Below are 23722 nucleotides of genomic sequence, written 5' to 3'. Positions count from 1 at the left end.
ACCCCAACAAGCAAAGGTCGGTTTCGAATTGAGAAAATTAACATTTGGATTAAAGCGATATTTTTTATTTAAAAGGTTCCAGGACGAATGTGTCTTTCTTTCCTACCATCCCTCGTGGTCACTTGTCCCTCAATAGAATTCTTGGTGAATCTGATACTTTTGATATCGTTCACCTTATGCGTTTGTTCTTGTATTGACATCCTTGGGGATATTTAGTGCCCTCGGATTATTCTGCACATTTGATAATGCTACATAGCCTTCCCGGTTTGGTGCCTTTTGATAATTACTTACATTTTTAAAAGGGTGTAAGGAATAAGGGTTTTAAATGGATAGAAGCAAAAGCATAATGTGTATTTGCATAAAAAGTTATACTGTAATAAGTGATTTGAATATGAATGGACTAGGTAAAATATTATAAGTGAACCCTTGTGTATTCCAACAAATATTAAGTGTAAGGATATTCTGTACTGTACATGGGTCAAATATGGAGTGAATAGAAAAGTTTTAGATTTGGAGAAGTCAATAATGGTGCTAAAGATATAATGGTCCAGGACAGACTGAAGCATCCGAGTTCCTCGCATCTTTGGTGTGAAGTTTGCTCTTAAATTTTTGGATTTGTTGATGAGTAAGAAAGATTGTGGTAAGGGTGACTGTCTAAAGATCCAGTTGGTAAAAGAATCAAGCCAAAAGAAAGCTATCTTGCAAGACATAAAATAAACCTTAGTGGGATGTGTGTTAGAAATACCTGTATATGGTTAGAAATGACTAAGGGAATGTAGGGGTTAGAAACAGGAGGAACTGCTTGGTTAGATAAGCTAGTAGAAAAAAGTTTTGGGAAGCAAATACTGTCTCAAAATGTGAGTGGGGAAGCAAGAAAATAGAAATGGCAAAAATGTGTACATTGAAAGGTCAAATTGGTGAATGATGAAATTAGGAGTAAGTTCTTACAAATGGAAGTGTAGAAGACTTGATGGGAATGTTATGTAAACAGTAAAGAATAATAAATGGAGATGCATTGAGTTGTTATAGGTGGGAAGTAGCCTAAAACTGCATAGGCCTGTTGGCTAATAAAAGTATGCTATTTATACCCAGCCAAGCTTGAAACTTCAATGATCTCACATCTATTGTAAACAAATATAGAATACTGGAGATTTAAGAAACAAATTTACCATGCCAAACCATTAATATTATGTTGTCCAAAATAGCAAAGGAAACTCGAAAGAATTTTACGGTTATAAAAAAAAAAAATCGGTCCAGTATCAGTACAGGTATGTATATGATGCTTATATTTTCCAGTATTTACAATGGAAAATAGACGTTCATTTTATATTGCCATCAATATGCAATGAACAGGAATGCCTTTATAACAATTTCTAATTATCTTCAGTGCTAAATAAGACATTAAACAGCTGGTACAAATAATTTATCCCCATGTTAAAATACATTAACATGTTAACAAGTTTCTTGTAATTATTAGCTAAACTGCTTGATGTTGGTAGTTGGTAAACTGAAACAGTAGAGCATGCAGTATGTTACCATCTACAGTAATTACAGATTTCCAGAAGGTTTTCATTTCAATTGAAATTGCAGAGAAGCTCTACAGTACAAATACTGGTCTGTGGAAAGGCAGCTTACGAAGGTTTGCCCAAAAAATATAACCAATGTTATAAGCTGACCATCCACAAATAGACATGCATCTAGTGAACTACTTGTGTATACAACAGATTAGTCGGTCAATTACACAGCAGTCACCACTTGCAACATGCAAGTTCTTATTGCTAGGTTAGCATGAGTAGCTGTACTGCCAGAAGTATCAAAATAAACTTGTGTTAGCTACTTCTCTCTGTTAATGCACTCTTAATTGTAAAACATACAGTACAGTATAAAAAAGCAGACTTTCCTCCCCTAGTCAAAATGGTTTACAGGCAGACTACGAGCACTTGGCTACTGCTTGATACCAAATTGATATAAATCTTTCATTTCTCTAGGGTGTAATATTCTAGCACAATAACAGCTTCATTCAAAGCCAGAAAAATTGCTGATCCGGAGTGTGTGCAATTTCTGCTAGAAATTTATATCTAGAATCCACTATAAAACATCTGAATTATTGGGACCCATTAAAATAGTTAAATCTGTATTCTGTAGAGCATAGGAGAGAATATTTTACACCTGGAAAATATTAGAGGGACTGGTTCCAAATCTGCATACAGAAATAACATCACATGAGACCAGGAGACATGCCAGGATGTACAAAATAGCCCCGTTGAAAAGTCAGAGGTGCAATAGGTATGCCAAGAGAGAACTCGTTAACATTAAGGGCCAAAGGCTTTTCAAGACTCCTCTACACATAAGGGGCCCCCTCCCCGCTCAGCTCGTTGTCGCCGTGTGGGGGCTTAGTGGGCGGCTGCCGGAGTGTGATGCTCCTTGGGACAGTCCTCTGTCCTTTTCTAGCCTTGTGCTCCTGCTGCCGTCCTCTCCAATTCTGCTGGGCATCTTTTCCTTTTCCTTCTGTTTCGTTTTTCTCCCCCCTCTTCTCCTATCTGCTTGCCGTTTCCTACCGACCTTTTGCTCGTTCTGGTTCTTCCCTTGGACTTCTTCTATTTTGACGCCCGGGTGCTTGAGGAGGCATACTCATGCACCCGTAGAACTGCAGTACCCGACGTCGTGAGCGAGGGGAACCTTTTATTGTCAATCCCCACTTCGTCACTGAACCCGATCTCGACGGACTGTCGGTTTCTTAAGGTGGCGTTTGTGGGGTGTATACTCGCGACGCACCCCTAGGAGGCCCCGACAAGATCGGCGATAGCTTCTTGTTGGGTGTCCTGCCTCTAATTGTGGCTCCATGGTGGGTGTGGGGGCACATTCGTGAGTGAATTCTTTCTTTCGTCAAGATGATTACCCCTGCTTCGGCTTCTTCTGGTTTACCTTCTCAGGCTCGTGGGGTGGGCGACCAAGCCCCCGAGTCGGTCCGTATTGGAAGACCGGGCTCTGTAGCCTCCGCTGCATTGGGCCCCGACCTTGCTCCTCCTTTGGCCTCTCTGACTCCTTCCTCTGGCTCCCCTCCCTCCTCTGTGGTTGGGTCGAGCCCCAAGCCCCCAGTGGTGACTACCTCGTCCCCTGGCGCGGCTCCTTCTCTAGTTGTAACTACTGCGCCTTTTAACCCCTCTCTCTCTGGGGGTTCTCACCGCCGTCCTCGTCACGGCCGCCCTCGCTCGATTCCTTCCAGTTCTGCTACCTATCAAGCCAAATATTTTGATCTCCTCCCTCTTGATTCTGCGCCTCCTGACGATTTCTCCCTCCATCGACATCTCATTGATTCCGTGGATGCCTCCATTACTTTCAACCCCACTCGTCTCGGTACACGTGTCGTTGCTGCTCCTTCTCAGGATGCTGCTTCCCGCTTGGCTGCCTTATCCTGCCTTGGCGAGACCCCCGTTCGGGTCTCGAAGAACGTTCAGTTGAATGCCAGTGTTGGCACTATTTTGCTCCCGCCCCATGTTGCGACCGGTGTTCGGGACCTGCGCGACTGCCACGACGATATTCGACATATCCTCGCTGCCCAGGGCCATTCTATTCTCCAGGTGGACACGTTTACTCGTCCCCCTCGTGGTAGTCGCCGTCAACCCCTCCGGGTTGTGAAGATTACCTTTGATGGTAGGACCCTTCCACCCTCTGTCATTCTTGCTGGTGCCAGGTGCTCTGTCCAGGAGTACATTCCTTCTCCTCGGCTCTGCAACAAGTGCTGGAGGTTTGGGCATGGTGCCCTCCGCTGCTCCGGGACTGTCTCTCTCTGTCCTTTGTGTGGTGGCGAAGGTCACTCTAAGTCGGAGTGCGCTTCTCCCCAGGCTCGTTGCCTCAACTGCGGTGAGGCCCATCCTACCTTCTCCCGTGCGTGTGTCCATTACAAGCTTGAGGCAGCCGTCCTCAACTTGAAGCACCGGGAGCGTTTATCTTTTCCTGAGGCGAGGCGCCAGGTTCGCCGGCTCCCGCCTTATGCTAATATCTCTTATGCTCGCGTGTTGCGCTCTTCCTCTCCTCGTCCTTCCCGCCTTCCTCAGACTCACAACCGTTTCCGGGCCTTGGACCCTGATGCGCCCACTGCCCCCTCCTCTGTCCCTTTGGGTTCTCTCCCGAAGGATCCTCCTCCTGGTCCTCTGTCTGGGGTTCCCCTTCCTTCTACCCGGTCTGTCGTGTCTTCTGTGTCTTCTTCCTCGTCCCCCTCCGATCCTCCTTCCCATCCTCTTCCTCCATCTATCGGCTCTCCCCGCCGCCTGTTGGTGCGGGCGGATGTCCATCGCTCTCCTAACGGCCGTCGTGTGTGCTCTCGTTCGGCTTCTCCTGTTGAGACACTGGAATCCGTTGCCCGGTACGTAGTTGCTGGGACACCGGTCTCTTTAAGTCAGAAGTGTAAGCCTGGCTCCTCTCCTTCCTCTTCCCCGGCGGGTAAGAAGGCTTCGCTTTCTTCCTCAGCTCCTCCTTCTGGCTCTGTTGCTCCTTCCCCTCCCGTTTCAGTACTTGCGCCCCCTGTTCCTGCTATGGAGGTTTCTTTGGCCCCTGCTTCCCTTTCGGTTGCTGCTCTTGCTGGGGTGCGCTCCTCTCTTTCTACTCCCCCTCTTCCTGCTGCTGTCCTTGACTGCTCCTCTCCGTTGTCTCCTCCTCCTCCTCCGGACCCTGCCCGCCCACCTCTGATCTGTTCTCCCGTTTCCTTCCCTCCGTCTTTGCTCAGTTTACCCATGCCCCCTAACCCTGACTTTGCTGACCCTGATCCCGACCCTGATATTCTTTAACGTGCCCTGTTGGTCTTTCGCCTTTGTTTCTTCCTTGTTCTCTGTTTTTGTCCTTTCTCTTCTCGTCGTTGTCCATTCTTCAATGGAACGTTCGAGGTTATTACGCCAATTTCCTCGAACTCCAACTTCTGGTTTCGCGGTTTTCGCCCCTTTGTGTCTGTCTCCAGGAGCCAATGCTTGGTGCTCGTCCTGGTCGTTTTCGTGGCTATTCCTTTCTCTCCCCCCCCCCCCAGCCATTGCTGGGGCTTCTAATTCTTCTGCTCTCTTGATTCGGGCTGATGTTCCCTTTGTTCCTTTACTTTTTCCTTTGCCTCTCCATTGTTCTGCTGCTCGTATCTTTGTGGGGAAATGGTACACAGTTTGTTCCATTTATCTCCCCCCGAGTGTCCCGCTCTCTCTTCCTGATTTGAAACACCTCCTAGACTCCTTGCCGGAGCCTGTGCTCCTGCTGGGTGACTTCAATTGTCGTCATTCTCTTTGGGGTGACGTTCTGACGAATACCCGGGGTCGCCTCCTTGAGCCGTTTCTCCTCTCTTCTTCCCTGTCTCTTCTGAATTCTGGTGAGCCCACTCATTTGGACTCTCGAACTCGCACCCTTTCTTGTCTTGATCTTTCTCTCTGCTCTTCTTCTCTTTACTTAGATTTCACGTGGCAGGTTCTTGATGACCTCCATGGAAGTGATCATTTCCCCATCCTTGTTTCCTTTTTCTCTTTTCGCCCTTCCCTCTCTTTCCCTAGGTGGCAGTTTGCTAAGGCGGACTGGACCCTATTTTCCCTCAGTGCTACTCTCTCTGACCTCTCCCTTCTGCCCCTCTCTCGCGCTCTCCTCCTTTTTCATGACACTGTCTTCGACACTGCCCTCCGCTCTATTCCTCGCTCTTCCTCTCGGGGTCCGCGGAAGTGCGTTCCCTGGTGGAATGCGGACTGTGCTCGGGCTGTCCGCTGTAAGCGTGCAGCCTGGAAGAAGCACCGCCGTAGGCAGACGACCGATTCTTTTCTTTTCTTTCGGAAAGCGAGTGCGGTGGCCCGTAGGGCCATCCGTACGGCTAAACGTGAATGTTGGGCATCTTATGTCTCGACAATTACGTCCGAAACCCCTCTGGCCCAGATCTGGAAGCGTATCCGCAAGATAGCGGGTAAGTTCGTTCCCGATGTTTCACCGGTCCTTCACCTCCATGATACTCTTGTGGCGGACCCGTTGCAGGTCGCTTCCGAACTGGGTTCCCACTTTTCTTCTGTTAGCTCTGGTCTTCATCTTCCCCAATCTTTCCTTCTTCGTAAACCTGTCCTTGAGTCTCGTCCTTTAGATTTCTGCACTCATCTTCAGCTTCCCTATAATGATCCCTTCTCTCTCTCTGAACTTCGTTCTGCCCTGGCCCTCTGCGGTTCTACGGCGGCGGGCTCCGATGGTATTCATTATGAGATGCTTCGCCATCTCCCTCCGAGCACGTCTCAGTATTTACTGAGTCTGTATAATCGGATCTGGGAGTCGTCGTCAGTCCCTGAGGACTGGCTCGAAGCCGTTGTCCTCCCTGTTCGCAAACCGGGGTCTCTGGGTACTTCCCCTAAGGACTTTCGCCCTATTGCTCTCACAAGTTGTGTCTGCAAACTCTTTGAACGTATGGTTAACGTTCGTCTGATGTGGTTCCTGGAACACCATCACCTCCTCTCCCCTTCTCAATTTGGTTTCCGCAAGTGCCGCAGCACGACAGATGTCCTGGTGAACTTGGAGGTCTATATTCGTACTGCTTTTGCTGCGAAGACCTCCGTTGTTGCCGTCCTTTTTGACCTAGAAAAGGCTTACGACACCACTTGGTGTTATCATATCCTATCTCAACTTCATTCTTTTGGCCTTCGTGGTCATCTCCCTCTCTTTCTCCGCAGCTTCCTCTCTCGTCGTTCCTTTCGGGTGCGCCTTGGTACCGCTCTCTCTCCCTCTTTTCAGCAATACGAAGGTGTGCCCCAGGGTAGTGTTCTGAGCACTACTCTTTTTCTGGTTGCCCTCAATGGTCGTCTATCCTCTCTTCCTTCTGGTGTCTTCTCCGCTCTCTATGTCGATGATCTTACCCTTTGTTGTCAGGGTGATGATTCGCCTCTCCTTCAACGCCGGCTTCAACTTGCAATTGATGCCGTGTCGTCTTGGGCCACAGGTCATGGCTTCAAGTTCTCTACTTCTAAGACTTGTGCCATGACTTTTACGCGGAAACGGGTTGTTCTTCGTCCCTCTTTGTCACTTTATGGTCATCCCCTTGAATACAAAGATTCCGCGAAGCTTTTGGGGTTATTCCTTGACACTCGTTTGTCTTGGTCTCCCCATATCTCTTACCTCCGTGTTGAGTGCTCTAAGGCCCTTACCCTCCTTCGGGTCTTGTCCCATACTTCTTGGGGGGCAGATAGGCGCACTCTCCTTGCTTTACATTCCTCTCTCGTCCTGTCTAAGCTCGATTATGGTTGCCCTGCTTACTCGTCTGCTTCTCCTTCTACTCTTCGCCGTCTTGATGCTTTGCACCATACTGGGTTGCGCCTCAGTTCTGGTGCCTTTCGTTCGACTCCCGTCCTTAGCTTGTATGTTGACACTGGCTTCCTGTCTCTCCAGGACCGCCGTGATCGCTACTGTCTTCGCTATCTTGCGCGGTCCTTGCAACATCCTTCCTCTCGCCTCTGTCGTGCTTTAACTTTTACCCCTCCTGCGGTTCCTGTTCCTCTTCACGACCTCCCTCTTTCTGTCCGGTTATCTCGCCTACAGGATTCTCTTTCCGTTCGTATTTCTGATGTTTCTCCTCGTGTTGTTCCTTCTTTGCCCCCGTGGAGGGTCCCTCTTCCGCGGTTTTGTACATCCTTGACTCGTATCACTAAAGCTTTTACCCCTCCTACGGTTCTAAAACGCCTTTTCCTCAAGCACTTTTCTTCTCACTCCCGCTCCGTTTCTGTCTTCACCGATGGGTCTAAGTCAGCGGACGGTGTTGGCTACTCTGTTGTTTTTCCTGATCGCACTTATATGTGTCGCTTGCCTCCGGAGACTAGCATCTTTACAGCGGAACTTTATGCTATTCTCTATGCTCTTCGTCTCCTGCTTTCTCGTTGTCAGTCTTCCTTTGTGGTTGTTGTTGACTCTCGTAGTGCCCTCATGGCTCTCGGGTGCTTTAATCCAGTTCATCCAGTAGTTGTCGAGATCCAGCATTGGCTGTTTCTCGTTCACAGTAAATTTAAGTCGGTTGAGTTTTGTTGGGTTCCCAGCCATATTGGCGTGTCTTTAAATGAGCGTGCGGATGCTGCCGCTAAGGAAGCTGTCCGCTCTTGTCCCATCTCTCGTAAAGGCATTCCGTATTCCGACTTTTACCCGGTTATCCATTCCTCAGTCCTTACCCGTTGGCAGGCTTCTTGGTTGTCTGTTACTGGTAACAAGCTACGTACTCTTAAATGTTGTGTTTCCTCGTGGCCGTCCTCCTTCCACCGTAACCGGCGGTGGGAGACAGCTCTGGCGAGGTTGCGTATTGGCCATACTCGCTTAACCCATGGTCACTTGATGGAGCGCCGCCCTGCTCCTTATTGTCCTAGTTGCATTGTCCCTCTTACGGTCGTGCATGTCCTTCTTGAATGTCCTGACTTCCAGGACGAGCGTGTCTTGCTTTCCGACCGCCCCTCGCGGTCACCTGTCCCTCGATAGAATTCTTGGTGACTCGGATACTTTTGATATCGTTCGCCTTATGCGTTTTTGTTCTCGTATTGGCATCCTTGGTGATATTTAGCGCCCTCTGATTATTTTGCGTATTTGATGGTGCTACATAGCCTTCCCGGTTTGGTGCCTTCTTTTGATAATTACTTACTTACACATAAGGGGCATAACTGGCTGGCCGGCCTCTCACGGTGCTCAAAAGAACAAGATAAAGACCTCTAAAGGATGCCTGATAACTATAAATATTTGTCAGGTTGTGAGCAACAGTGTAGAATAGCCTGGTTGATCAGACCACCAACAAGGAAGCCTGGTCAGAGACCGGACGCAAGGTAAGATAACATCTTATAACGCTTAACAGAAACAAGAAAAGTTCACAAAAAGAATCACATGGCATGAAACTAAACTCCACAAGGAAACAAATGTGGGTATCCTATTCTTTGTGATTAGCATTCAAAGCCATGAATATTTCTCCCCTCATTCATGACAATTTGGGAAAGACAAGAATTTCTCACCTTTTCATTATGATCTACACACTGCTGTATTAATTTGACTTTGCCATTCTCTGTGCTTTAAGGGCCACCACCAGTCTCTTGTCTGGACTTTAGGTGTTATAAATTTTGAAACAATCATGATTTAACATTGTGATTTTATTAGTTTGATCAGAAAATAAGTAAGACTACTTGCAAGCTCCCGAAGATGCAAAACCATATGAAGGTACAGTATTTTATAAGGAAAGTAAATGTTACGACTTACAAAATAAATGGTATATTTAAAGGGAAAAATGTTGAAGTACAGTATATGCAAGACAAGTATAAATTGTACAGACTAGAGTAGTATCAAAAAAGTGCCTATTTATATTACCACAATGGTCATTATAATTGAATTTTTCTTTTTGATACTAACACAAATTTGATTTGTTAGTTTCAGATACCATAATTTATTAACGTGTATAATTTAACTGTCCATTACCGTTGTATAGAGCAATGTCATTCATACGATTATCATTGTTCTGTAAAACCAGTAAGTACAGTGGAAGAACCCCCATTATCCAATCTTGCATCATAAAGGCAAATTTCTAGTTCTCCCCCCCTCTATTAATCAGACATGCTATTGTTAATAATGGTGAAGGTGGAGACTGGACTCGATGTCCATTTTTGATTGTCAAAATGGCAAGAACAGGTAAAGACTAGGCGATGGTAAGATTCTGCAGGTGCTTGTCACTGGAGCATCTCTTGTTCTTTGTTTTGATGCCACAAAAACTCTCTAAGGTGAAGTGACTTAGCAAGATTTTGGAGGCGATTATAACCATCTGGAGAAAGTCTATATGACGAATTGATGTCCATGCGCTTCTTCACTCTAACTCCTTTTTGATGAAGAGCTTCAAGTAGCTTCTCACCTCCATGCTCTGTGGAAAATTTAGTGTTAATGTATCACCAACAAAATTATAAGTGTGTGGAAAGTGCAGTGTGAAAATTAAGTGAAATATAAATTGTTGTTAAAGATTAACTTTTAAGAGGAGTATTTTAATGAGATATACAGTAGTCCATAGAGCAGGTATTAGAACCAGTTAAGTTATTCAGTGCCATAATGCTTTACACACAGAAATCACAATAGCGTGATGCATCAAATGAACAAATCCATAAGGGATTTGTGGGTGATGTAAGGGCGAAGAGGTAGAACAGTCTATTGACATAGCTCGGGGTACATGGGGAAATTGCGCAAAATGCTGGTTTGTGTCTTGGAGAGACTGCAGGAACCGTTGGTAAATCAGGATGATTTCCCGGTTGCATTTCTTTCACCATGTCGTAGCTCAGTCAATTAAGGCAGCGTCTGGGATCCTCTCGGATGTACTTTCGAACCCTCGTCACAGCCCTTGTGGATTTGTCCATAATGCTTTGTTCTTGTATACATTGATAATGTTAATTTACCTAGCAGTAAATAGGTACAGTATCTAGGAGCTAGACAGCTGCTACAGGCTGCTTCCTAGGGATGTGCGCACGTGTGTGTGTGTGAGAAATATATGTAGACATAATAGGGGGGAAAATAAATTGGCTAGAATGGCGGGGGTCCTAGAGGTAGAGCTAATAGCTCGATTATGCAGCCACAAATAGTAAATATAGTTTGGTTTTTGAAAGGGAAGATCTTGTGTAACAAATCTACGTAGTTTCTATAATAGAGCCACAGTGATTTTATAGGGAAAAGATGGTTGGGTTGACTGGATTTAAACGGACTTAAAAACGACTTTTGGCAGTCTCGGATAAGAAGCTGTTTTGGAAATGAACATACTGGAGGGGTGACAGGGTGACTGATGTTGATGAAAATATTTGATAACAACGAGGGCAGTAATCAGAGATAATGAACCAGGCTAGTGAAGTACCACAGGGTTCTAGCACCAGTAATGTTCATTGTCTAAATAAAGAATCTACCAGAAGAAATAAAGAATTATATGAACATGTTTGCTGATGATGCCAAGTTACTAGGGAAGATACAATGCTAGGATGATTGTTGTGTCCTTCAAGAAGACCTGGATAAAATAAGTTTATGGAAGGGCAGAGAGCTATCAGGGGAAAGTGCCAAGCCATTACGCCTATATAGCGCTGGGAAGGGGGTCAGGATAAGGATTTGGGATGGGACGAGGGAAAGGAATGGTGCCCAACCACTTGAATGGTCGGGGATTGAACGTCGACCTGCATGAAGCGAGACCGTAGCTCTACCGTCCAGTCCTAGTGGTTCGACTAATGGAGCAGCATGTGGCAAATGTAATGTAATGTAATGTGAATAAATGTTAAATTATGGAATGTGCAATAGAAAATAGGTTACATACAACCTACAAATTGTGAAAAAGCTTTAAAGAATTCAGATAAAGAAATCTAGAGATGGTTCTGGATTGAAAACTGCTATTTGAGTACCACATAACTGTTTTGTGAGGAGCGTATGTTATCCTTTCTAACTTTAGAATGGTTTTTAAATACTGTACATGAATGACAATATTACAGAAATTGTCTACCATGTCTGAGACCAAAGATGGTACATATATGCAGCAGTTGTATGGTGCCCATATCTTGAGAAACATATCAATAAACTAGAAAATTTGCAAAAACATGCAACTAAATGGCTTCTGGAACTGAGAAACAAGAGCTATGAAGAGAGGCAAGAGGTACTAAATGTACCAAAGATAGAAAAAAAAGGGGCTATGACCACTACCATCAAAGCTCACTTGTCTGGACTACATGGGAAGGACCCCTCACCAGATAATTCTTACCCGTGACGTCCAAAATAATAATTGCAATTTTTTTTGTACCTCATCCAACAAAATTTGAATTTCCACACACACACTATAAATAAAAGATGTAATTTAAAACAAACCAGCTTATGTTGTAGTTTGATGTCTTGTTTGATACTGTAATCATGAAATGTGTAGTTCTTGAAAATTTACATAACCTAATCTGTGGTTATTTTGGATTTTTGTCTGGATATGGAGAAGTTTTGCCAAAAAAATTATCCAGACAACCCAAATATTCTGTTCAGCGGGCTTCAGATAACTGAGCTCATAGAGTATGTACAAAATAGTAATAGGAATCAACAGAATTGACAAATTTTTTTGAGATTTGCAACTTCAAAAACAAGAGGACATAGGTTCAAACCAAGGAGGCAAAGCTGGCAAAAAATGAACGGTCACTTTTGCAAACAGTGCTTTATGGTGGAACAAGTTAAGTGAGAAGGTGCTTTCAGAGTTTCAAAGCATCATATGACAAAAAGTACTGGGAAGATGGGACACAACAGCATACCTCTCGTTCTGTAGCTACACTTGGGTAGCAACATTCTCGCAGTCGACTTGAGAATGGTCCAGGACGGACCGATATGTCGTCGTCCCATTCACTTTCTAGTGTGTGGTTTGGTCAACATATTTCAGCCACGTTATTGTGACTCCTCGTCTGCATACACTTGGGAAATTCACTTAATTATTAAAACTGGCTGTATATCTGAAGTAGACTCCTCAAGACTAGAGGAGTAGTCCAAAGCTCCTCCTCCAGTCTTGGAGGAGGAGCCAAAGGAAACGAGGAATAACCAAAATATAATTCAAGACAAATCATTTTCAACAACTGCCATTTATACGAGATACGAGATATATACAAGAGTTGTTACATTCTTGTAGAGCCACTAGTATGCGTAGCGTTTCGGGCAAGTCCCTGGAATACGATCCCCACCGCGAAGAATCCTTGTTACAACCAAGTACACATTTTACTGTTGAGTTAAACAGAGGCTACAGTTAAGGAATTGCGCCCAGTAAATCCTCCCCGGCCAGGATACGAACCCATGACATAGCGCTCGCGGAACGCCAGGCGAGTGTCTTACCACTACACCACGGAGACTAAATTTATATTTTTATTTACGGATTTATTTTATTTATTTATAATATTGCTCCAATAATTTACCTGTAAGGTGGGTTTTTCTGAAGAGAATACTTGTGCAGCTGCCACTCTCTCTACCAGCACAGAGTCTGGCAAATATTGCACTAGCCCAGTCCAAGTCTAGAGTATTGTCCGTGATGATTGGGTTGAAGGTGAAGCACAGGTCTGTGCCGGAAAATTGGAGTACGGGAAGTGTGCTTGGATCTCTGCGATCTTTGTCCTCGTACTTGACTCCTGCCACAATTTACAAACAATAAACAAGCTGAAGGGTTACTAATTGTATACTGTTAGTACAGTAATAATTTGTATTCATAAATGTTCACTTGTAATTTCCTACATAATACAAGTGCCAGTTGATAGTGTCCAAATACAGCACATCATACTGTATATCAATAAACACTACATCTATTGTACTATAATAATAATAATAATAATGCTTTTAGAAATACTGAACTATAATTAGAATTTCCAATTCTAATTATTTTAGTATTTCTAATTATAGATTAGAAATACTGATAATTAGCTTTATCTATAATATCTAAATAATCGATAGATAATCATCTATCGATTATTATTTATTTTTTATTTATTATTATCGATTAAACACAACTGCATGTTGAGTTTAATTAGTTTTTAATAAAAACTTGCTTCCATTCTTTTAAAGTTTATTGCCACTGTGATCAACAGTTCTTTTACACCTATTATGTGTTGGATTGCATGAAGTAAACTGCTAGTATACATATTGTGTATTACCAGATGTATAGAGAGGTTTTGGTTTAGAAATTTGGTTCACGATGGCATAAAAATCAGTAGAGCAGTATAATTAACCAGTTTGCACTGGTTTAGTTATGTTGCATCACTCACCTAGAATGTTGAGCTGGCCGAGACTGGGAAGTCGTGTGTTGAGGGCATGGAGACCATCGGGCTCAATCAGCAAGCGGAGTTCTTCTACGCACTCGGGAATCTTCACCAATGCCTCCGGTGTGAGTGGACCACGGAACCCCACCAGGCGACACGGCCCTCCAGAGCTTGACAGCCTCAACATGGCCTCATCCACAGGGCAACTGTCTAACCCAAAATAGTTTTGGGGAAAGTCTAGTGCCAGTTTGGTATTGTGCTTGGACAGACTGTCAAGTGCCAATGCAAGATCCTGAGGAATGATGCTGGACTTAATGCTTAGGATTACCATGTCTGGACTGACTTGTGTGCACTCCAGTACTGAAGACAAGCTCTTAAGATTATTGTAGTCATCAATCTGCCACCAGCTGTTAACACTGGTGTGCATGTCGAGCTTTGCTGCAACAGCTTTGACAGTCCACTCGTTGTGTTTGGACTCTGTGACATGAGCCAAGACATAGTCAATACAGGTTGTATCAAGGTGCACCATATCTATAATAAGTGTAGCATACCTGGCCAAAGTATCAGGGCAAGTCTTAGCGAGAAGGCTTGTCAGGTGTACCAGGACATTTTGGAACCTTTTCTCTTTCTTCCACATTTCACCTTCTATGAGGAAATTCTTGATATTTTCTTCAGGATTAGTGCACTGAGTGATTTCCTTGAGGAGATGTTTTGCTACTGAGAATTCTTGCAACTTCAAGTGATGGTAAGTGTAATACAAGCAGGGGACGAGACCTTGCCTTGAGCGGCGTGTTGTGAAATATGCAGACAAGACTTCTGTGTGACGTAATCCCAAGTTGCTACACTTTTCTTTTAAGTTCTTAACCGTTTCACTCTGCAGCTCGTATTCTTGCCGCTTCATAGCTCGGAAGGCGAGAGCATCACTATACTCTAGAAATTGGTAACATTTGAATTCCAGTTCTGAGTCAAATGTATATTTGGATAGTCTTTCGGTGAGTTTTTCAGTAAGCAATTTTCTCAGTTCATCATAGAGGTCAGTGGCAGTGGTGAGCATGTTGAATGTGTTTTGGTCTTTGAGAAAGAGAAGTGTTACAAGTGTGAGGGTTAGTGGGTTGTTGAGATGCATTCCAAGTTGCTGCTTCAGGACTGAAAATGTTTCTTTGAGCTGCACTTTGATATGCGACCATCTCTCTTCACTAATTAAACTGCAACATAGCTTCTCAACAAACTGTTGATGATGGTCAGGAGTGATACCATTCATGACCAAATTGACTCTTCTTTTAGATTGTGGTATTAGCTTGGTGAGGGTGTTGGTGCTGTCTGGTCTGGTTGTGAAGATAATTCTTGTGGTGTGTCGAGGAAGGTTCAGCACTTCACGAATTAAATTCCCGGATGCCTCGTTGACCTCGTCGAATCCATCCACAAGAATGAGTAACTGCATGTGGAGTATTGCCTCTCTGATTATCTCAAACTCAACATTCACATTTCTAGATGTAGCATGCAGCGTATGTTTCAGCAACTGGTCAAACGTTCTAATTGCAGGGTGGCGACACTCAATGTACAACAGCAGCTCTACCTTATCCAGGCCTGGGATCATCTCTGGGTCTGTGATCCACACCTCTGTTAGGTATTTTAGGAAAGTTGTTTTCCCCATCCCTCCTTCCCCGGTTAAAATAAGCACTTCAGGCAACTTATGATCACGTTTGACCTCCAAAATGTTATTAACAGAAATCTCCTTTGATTGTTCCTCTTCTGCAAAGCTGTGAGAAGTGGCATCCTCATTTATGACAAATCTGGTGAAGATCTGTATCGGCTTGATTTGATAGTCCACCAGTAGCCATGGTACAAGGTGTACATTGCAGGTGTCGGCATATAATTGCTCAACCTCCTCCCATGCTGCTTGCTTTATGATGGATTCCAATTGTTCTCGAAATTCTTTGACCTCCTGTTGATAGAGAGCGATATCATTTGGTCCAAAGGGTTCCCGGATCTTCTTACAGAATCCGTTAATGTTGTTATTAATTTTAATTATGATACGATTGGTTTCTGAAGCTGGTTTAGAGAAACGAATTCCAGCCTCATAGATTACCCCCTCATATAACCGTTGAAGTTCATTTAGCTTAAGCTGCAGCTGTTGCTCATTCATTTGCAGATCCTCGTGAGCCAGCAGATTCCTGTGCTCCTTTACCTTGTATATGAGGTTTTCCAAGGTGGGTCCAGCTGGATCTTCAGAACTCCATGCTTTATCTTTCTGAAGGTTACACACATGACAGAGAAGTTTGTAAAGAAGGCTTATATCAAAGCTGCTGGTTGGAATCCCAGCATTCAATTTTGTACGCTGGTGGGCATTAAATTGTTTTTTATATAGATCGTTTGTGTAATTGGGAATGGTGGAGAGATATTCCTTGACTGATAGATTGCCTCCGAGGTAGGACCAAGTAAACACCTTGTAAAACAACTTCTGTCCTTCCTTGTTGACAACACACTGGTATCTCAGCTTGTGAAGGTCATCTGGGAGTATGCCTGTCAATGTATTATAGGTGCACATCTTAAGGGATATGTCTGCCACTTATCACTAATGCTTATCAATCTTGGGGGTGTATATTATCAAGAAGTATGCCTGTCACTTACTGGTGGCGATCATCTTCAAGGAGTATGCCTGTCACTTACTGGTGGTGAACATCTTCAAGGAATATGCCGGTCACTTTACTGGTAACCAGTTTCAGGAGTGGGGGTATGTCTGTCACTACCATTGGTGAGCCTCTTTGGTGATCACAAGGTTGGCGGCCACAGCAAGTTGTCCTCTTGCTTCATTTCAAGATGGGATGGTCTGTAGCTAGTGAAATACTGTACATTAATATACTGTAATTGTAAGCTCTTAAACTACCAAATATGCATTTTTTCAGTGTGTTGTGGCGGAGTTTGAGTTCCATCCCTTTGTTGTTTACTACCATAGTCCTTGTCAGTATACTATAACCTTGTGTATCAAGTGTCTATATTATACCACCCTTTGTTTCCATACTATTGGGCACACTCGCAGAATTACGTAACTGGTTCCTGAATGTTTGGCTCCCTGGGTGTCGGGAGACTAGCATCCCGAGGGTGTCGGGAGACTAGCATCCCGAGGGTGTCGGGAGACTAGCATCCCGAGGGTGTCATTAGACTAGCATCCCGAGGGTGTCATTAGACTAGCATCCCGAGGGTGTCGGGAGACTAGCATCCCGAGGGTGTCTGGAGACTAGCATCCCGAGGGTGTCGGGAGACTAGCATCCCGAGGGTGTCGAGAGACTAGCATCCCGAGGGTGTCGGCAGACTAGCATCCCAAGGGTGTCGGGAGACTAGCATTCCGAGGGTGTCGGGAGACTAGCATCCCGAGGGTGTCGGGAGACTAGCATCCCGAGGGTGTCGTTAGACTAGCATCCCGAGGGTGTCGTTAGACTAGCATCCCGAGGGTGTCGTAAGACTAGCATCCCGAGGGTGTCGGGAGACAGCACCAGGTATCCCAGTGTTTGTTGGCTCATTTCTTAGGAACCACTGAGAGGTGTAAATAATAATCATAATACAGTAATAATATTGATAAAGGTGAAGGAGTGACCCAATTTTTATGTTAAGTGTAACCAAGTTTTTGAATGTAACCGACATCCATTCTCAAGTTACTGTATACAATAGCCTACAACCGGACCATTGAATACAACACCTTGAGAAAGGATGTAGGTTATATCTGAAAGTTTGTTTTTAATACACTTAAACATAAATTGGGTCTTCCCTTCACCGTCATTCAAGCACTATGACATTATTGTAAGTTTCTCAATCATCATCATAATAATAATAATATATTAATAAAAATAATGTACTGTATTAGTCTTTGAAGTAAAATTTGTTAATTGGTAATTATATTTTTTCTAAAGTCACTTATCACATGCATCATTTTTGACAAACTTAAGATTAATGTGTTGTCACTTTTTCAGTCTTAATTAATACCTGTACTATGGGGTGTAAGTTAACATGTAAATGTAAACAAAAAAAAAATTAATGAAATAATGTACACCTGATGAAAAGGCTGGTGTTGACTATTTTAGACTATATAGCCGTAGTTGTAAATACTACAAAGTACAGACAGTAATGGTAGTTACTACTAATAGTGTACCACTAAACACTACTGGCTGGTCTAGTAGATATACTGTATAAATGCCTACTGTATGCTAATTAGGTATTTCTATATCTCCTTCCTTGGTGATATTTAGCGCCCTCTGATTATTCCGCACATTTGATGGTGCTACATAGCCTTCCCGGTTTGGTGCCTTCTTTTGATAATTACTTACTTACTATATCTCCTTTAAAATGGTTAAGAGAAGTACATAATTTAATTACATTTGGAAGTCAACAATTTAGGACATTATTTGCATGGCATTTCTGCTTTGGTTAATTTGGATTCTTGGCATTTTAAATAGATACTTGATTCTGGTATAGTGTGGTGTCTGTGGGCTCTGTTGCAGCCATCAGAGAGTGTTTGATTAGTGCTTTTTGTATTAAGCATGTTCAAGGATTTAAGTAAGGTGTTGCATACTGTCTAGGGTTGAAGTGACTCTTCTGAGGACTAATTTGGGTGGAGTAATTGTGAGGTAGTTTTGAGTTAGGTCCCCAGGTGCAGATATCGAAAGTGAGCTATTTACCCGTATTTTCCCGTGAGCCACTAACACTAGTGGGCTCAATGTGGACAGGAAGCCGGCAGCTTGTCGAAGGTCTCCCCCCCGCCATTTATTTGCCTTGATCTTTTCCAGTTGTACTTGAAAAGTTAACAGTTTTGGCAATTACAGCTTCGGCAAGTAAGCAGTTCCCATGGGTTTATAACCCTGTGGGTGAAAAAGCATCTGTTCTGCCCTACACTGTGGCTTGTTGAGTTTAAAACCATTGCTTCTTGTCTGTGTTAATATAATAATAATAATAATAATAATAATTTATTTAGGAACAGTACATACATAGTTGCAGTTACAGTACAAACATTCTGTTAGATTTAAAAATAGAGTTAGTACATACAATACCTAACGCCACTAGTACGCATAGCATTTCGGGCAAGGCAAGGAGAGGTGGGGAAAAAAAACACTTAGACTAAAACTTAATGGTAATTGAGCTTAAAGTATAAATTGTGTTAAATGAAAAAAAAAATAATAAAAGATAAAAAAAAAGGGGAACATAGTAAAAAATAGCCAATATACAAGTTGGTCAACAAACAGCATTTTTTTTTTTTTTTTAATAGTAAGACATGGGTTGACATTTAGAAGTAAGGTAGGTTACATGGAGTTAATTAGGTAGTACTTAGTTTTCATCTTAAACTGGTTGAGAGAGGTACAATCTTTGACATAATTGGGAAGGTCATTCCACATTCTGGGTCCCTTGATTTGTAGAGCATTCCTAGTTTGATTAAGTCTAACTCTTGGAATATCAAATACGCATTTGTTTCTGGTATTTGTTTCTGCCTTCAAAGGCAGAATTTCTCAAAATTCTGCCTTTGAAGAAATTTTCTGGATCAACATCCTTCAATTTGTTCAGTATTTTAAAAGTTTCAATGAGATCTGCCCTCTCATGCCTGGTTTGCAGTGTTGTTAGCCCTGTGGCCCTCAACCTTCCAGATACAAGAGATGACCAAGATCTGGAATAATTTTTGTTGCCTGGTATTGCACTTTCTCCAGAGAAGCTATGTCCTTCTAAAGATGTGGTCTCCACGTGGGCACCAGAGATTTACATAATTGAATAACTACTTTCTTTTCCTTAAAGTTAAAAAGTATGCTTGATTATTCCAAGGGTTTGGTTATCTTTCTGGCTGCTCCCCCTACCTTCTGTGCAACTCTCATTTAGTGGTGGATTTTTATGCCAAGGTCTTTTTCATCATCAATCTGCTGTAAAGTAATGTTATTAATTTGGCAGTCGTGGCATGGGTTGTTATGCCCCCACATGCAGGATCTGGCATTTGTCACTATTAAAAAGCATTTGCCAGTCTTGTGACCAAAGGCATAAGGTTTAACAAGGTTAGTTGTTAGGGCAAAGCTAGACCTCACTACCCGACAGTTACTGTTAGGTAAGCATGCCATATTCATCCAGTGAGTAGCAATGTATTGAATACAGGGCAATCATCTTTCGGGGCTTTAGTGTCCCCGCGGCCCGGTCCTCAACCAGGCCTCCACCCCCAGGAAGCAGCCCGTGACAGCTGACTAACACCCAGGTACCTATTTTACTGCTAGGTTATAGGGGCATAGGGTGAAAGAAACTCTGCCTGCTGTTTCTCGCCCGCGCCTGGGATCGAACCCAGGACTACAGGATCACAAGTCCAGCGTGCTGTCCGCTCGGCCGACCGGCTCCTGGGTATGGTTGAAGCATAAACATATTTTGACAAAGTTGGTTTTCTACTTGTAAAGTTGTACATGTCATTAGGGTAGGCTGTGTTAGGTTGAATTGGGTTAGGTAAGGTCAGGTTGGCTAGGATGGCATTCAGCATAGGGATTGACTCTCACTCGGGGATCCCGGGTTCAATTCCCGGGCAGGGCAGAAATGGCTGGGCACTTTTTTTTCACCTAATGTCTCTGTTCACCTAGCAGTAAATAGGTACCTATGAGTTAGGCAACTATTGTGGGGTTGCACCCTGGGAAAGGTCAGTAGTTTGACCTTGGGAGATCTCAACACAAACTTAGTGTGTGTGTGTGTGTATACACACAGGCTTCCTGTCCTGATAAAATTAATCATTATATACAGTACTGTATAAATATATATATAACATTTAACAACTTGATTTTATACATTTATTATATACCCCATACCCATCCTGTGGGTGGTAGTGGACCCCATACCCATCCTGTGGGTGGTAGTGGACCCCATACCCATCCTGTGGGTGGTAGTGGACCCCATACCCATCCTGTGGGTGGTAGTGGACCCCATACCCATCCTGTGGGTGGTAGTGGACCCCATACCCATCCTGTGGGTGGTAGTGGACCCCATACCCATCCTGTGGGTGGTAGTGGACCCCATACCCATCCTGTGGGTGGTAGTGGACCCCATACCCATCCTGTGGGTGGTAGTGGACCCCATACCCATCCTGTGGGTGGTAGTGGACCCCATATCTATCCTGTGGGCGCTAGTGTTAAAGGTTACAGAGGAACTGGCCCCCATATATAATTTAGCTAAGCCAGTTAGTCTTGATAGGTCGGTCACACAGGTATATACCGTATATCAATAATCTTCTTATAGTAGATACTCGATTAAAATGCATATTGTAATATAGAAGCTTTATTATATGGATATTACTCTACTGTATAATGAGTTACTAATCTTTGTGATGAGGAGCAGTATTAATATATACACTATATACAAGTATATATATATTAATATATACTCTTGCACTATATACAATAGTGCAAGAAGCTGTATGAAAGTGTACTTACCCAGCGATTATTACCGGGATATATGGTGATCCAAAAGGATATACTGAATATATACTAGACACATATAGACTTACCAGCTTGAGATAAGAGTTGTCACTCCTCCTCCTCGGTGTATTCCACAGCCCTATCAGTTGGCAATATCTACCTCCAAGAGCACCATAGATTACCAGTTCACATAATTATTTAAATAATATTTAAATAGTTCAATAGGCCAGCTAAACTGTTTTAATTCTATATGGTGAGAGACATGTTAGAATTACTCAAGTGTGGCTTCTAAAATCATCAGTACTTATGGGGAAATTGTGTTCGTAATTTGGGAGACTGGTGTATATGGCAACATCTTGATGACGTCATCGCATTAGTAACCAAATGTATTTATTTATTTATTTATGTTATTTATATACAAGAAGTCACATTGGGGGTTAACAGAGAATATAGGAAATAAGTTGAATTAACATTCTTGTAAAGCCATTAGCACGTATAGCGTTTCCGGCAAGTCTTTAAACTAAAAATTTTTTTTTTGTTAAATTAAGAGTAAAATTGATAAAAAATGTTAGCAGGTATTTTACAGCTTTTCTTTACAGGTTCAGATAATTTTAAATAGAATAATTACAGTAAAATAAATAAAAATTACTGGTAATTTGAAGAAATTTTGACACAAAAAAGCAGATGAGAATAAAACATAATAATAACAATAGACAATAAAGAAACAAGGATTACTAGGTACATGAGGATAACATTTCCGGGTTATCAATACACAATAAAGAAACAAGGATTACTAGGTACATGAGGATAACATTTCCGGGTTATCAATAGACAATAAAGAAACAAGGATTACTAGGTACATGAGGATAACATTTCCGGGTTATCAATACACAATAAAGAAACAAGGATTACTAGGTACATGAGGATAACATTTCCGGGTTATCAATACACAATAAAGAAACAAGGATTACTAGGTACATGAGGATAACATTTCCGGGTTATACAGTGGTTCACTGAAGCACAATATGAGGATCATTATTGAAGGAAAAGTTTCTATATGTCGATGATCTTACCCTTTGCTGTCAGGGTGATGATTCGCCTCTCCTTCAACGGCGACTTCAACTTGCGATTGATGCCGTGTCGTCTTGGGCCACTCATCATGGCTTCAAGTTCTCTACTACTAAGACTTGTGCCATGACTTGTACTCGGAAGCGGGTCGTTCTTCTTCCCTCTTTGTCACTTTATGGTCATCCCCTTGAGTACAGGGATTCCGCGAAGCTTTTCGGGTTATTCCTTGACACGCGTTTGTCTTGGTCTCCCCATATCTTTGTATTACTCTACTTATACTTATATGATAATAGGAAATGTATATGTTTATCTCAGAATGTTTGGTAATATGTTTATTGTTTGTGATGTGTGTCTATGTGTGTATTAACACGATGTACTGAACGGGGTGAGAATAGCTTGAGCTACCTCATCCCTTTGTGTGTATTTTACCTCAATAAACTTATTTCAATTTCCCCATATCTCTTACCTCCGTGTTGAGTGCTCTAAGGCCCTTACCCTCCTTCAGGTATTGTCCCATACTTCTTGCGGAGCGAATAGGCGCACTCTCCTTGCTTTACATTCCTCTCTCGTCCTGTCTAAGCTCGATTATGGTTGCCCTGCTTACTCGTCTGTTTCTCCTTCTACTCTTCGCCGTCTTGATGCTTTGCACCATACTGGGTTGTGCCTCAGTTCTGGTGCCTTTCGTTCGACTCCCGCCCTTAGCTTGTATGTTGACACTGGCCTCCTGTCTCTCCAGGACCGCCGTGATCGCTACTGTCTTCGCTATCTTGCACGATCCTTGCAACATCCTTCCTCTCGCCTCTGTCGTGCTTTAAGGATGTACAAAACTGCGCTCTCCACGGGGGCAAAGAAGGAACAACACGAGGAGATACATTAGAAATACGAACTGAAAGAATCCTGGAAGCGAGATAACCGGACAGAAAGAGGGAGGTGAAGAGGAACAGGAACCGCAGGAGGGGCAAAAGTTAACCTGCATCACTAAAGCTTTTACCCCTCCTACGGTTGTAAAACGCCTTTTCCTTGAGCACTTTTCTTCTCACTCCCGCTCCGTTTCCGTCTTCACCGATGGGTCTAAGTCTGCGGACGGTGTTGGCTACTCTGTTGTTTTTCCTGATCGCACTTATATGTGTCGCTTGCCTCCGGAGACTAGCATCTTTACAGCGGAGCTTTATGCTATTTTCTATGCTCTTCGTCTCCTGCTTTCTCGTTGTCAGTCTTCCTTTGTAGTTGTTGTTGACTCTCGTAGTGCCCTCGTGGCTCTTGGGTCCTTTAATCCAGTTCATCCAGTAGTTGTCGAGATCCAGCATTGGCTGTTTCTTGTTCACAGTAAATTTAAGTCGGTTGAGTTTTGTTGGGTTCCCAGCCATATTGGTGTGTCTTTAAATGAGCGTGCGGATGCTGCCGCCAAGGAAGCTGTCCGCTCTTGTCCCATCTCTCGTAAAGGTATTCCTTATTCCGACTTTTATCCGGTTATCCATTCCTCCGTCCTTACCCGTTGGCAGG

General features: G+C 43.3%; 1 protein-coding gene across 2 annotated transcripts; it reads right to left on the bottom strand.

Moving 5' to 3' along the window:
* Positions 1-9212: 9212 nt before the first annotated feature.
* On the bottom strand, positions 9213-21381 carry LOC123758642 (uncharacterized). Of its 2 annotated transcripts, none has more exons than XM_045743164.2 (4): positions 21241-21381; positions 13740-16569; positions 12900-13109; positions 9213-9868 (listed from the first exon to the last, which is right to left on the bottom strand). In XM_045743164.2, exons 2-4 carry the CDS (start codon positions 16279-16281, stop codon positions 9681-9683), a joined length of 2940 nt encoding a protein of 979 aa, XP_045599120.2. In that variant the 5' UTR covers positions 16282-16569; positions 21241-21381; the 3' UTR covers positions 9213-9680. The 2 variants fall into 2 exon arrangements, with proteins under 2 accessions (XP_045599120.2, XP_045599121.2); XM_045743165.2 differs by having other exon boundaries at positions 21167-21280.
* Positions 21382-23722: the final 2341 nt, after the last annotated feature.

This window comes from Procambarus clarkii, chromosome 31 (genome assembly GCF_040958095.1).
Source record: "Procambarus clarkii isolate CNS0578487 chromosome 31, FALCON_Pclarkii_2.0, whole genome shotgun sequence".
Taxonomy (NCBI): Eukaryota; Metazoa; Arthropoda; class Malacostraca; order Decapoda; family Cambaridae; genus Procambarus; species Procambarus clarkii.
The sequence above is the reverse complement of the archived record's forward strand: the minus strand, read 5'-3'. Positions and strand labels throughout refer to the sequence as shown.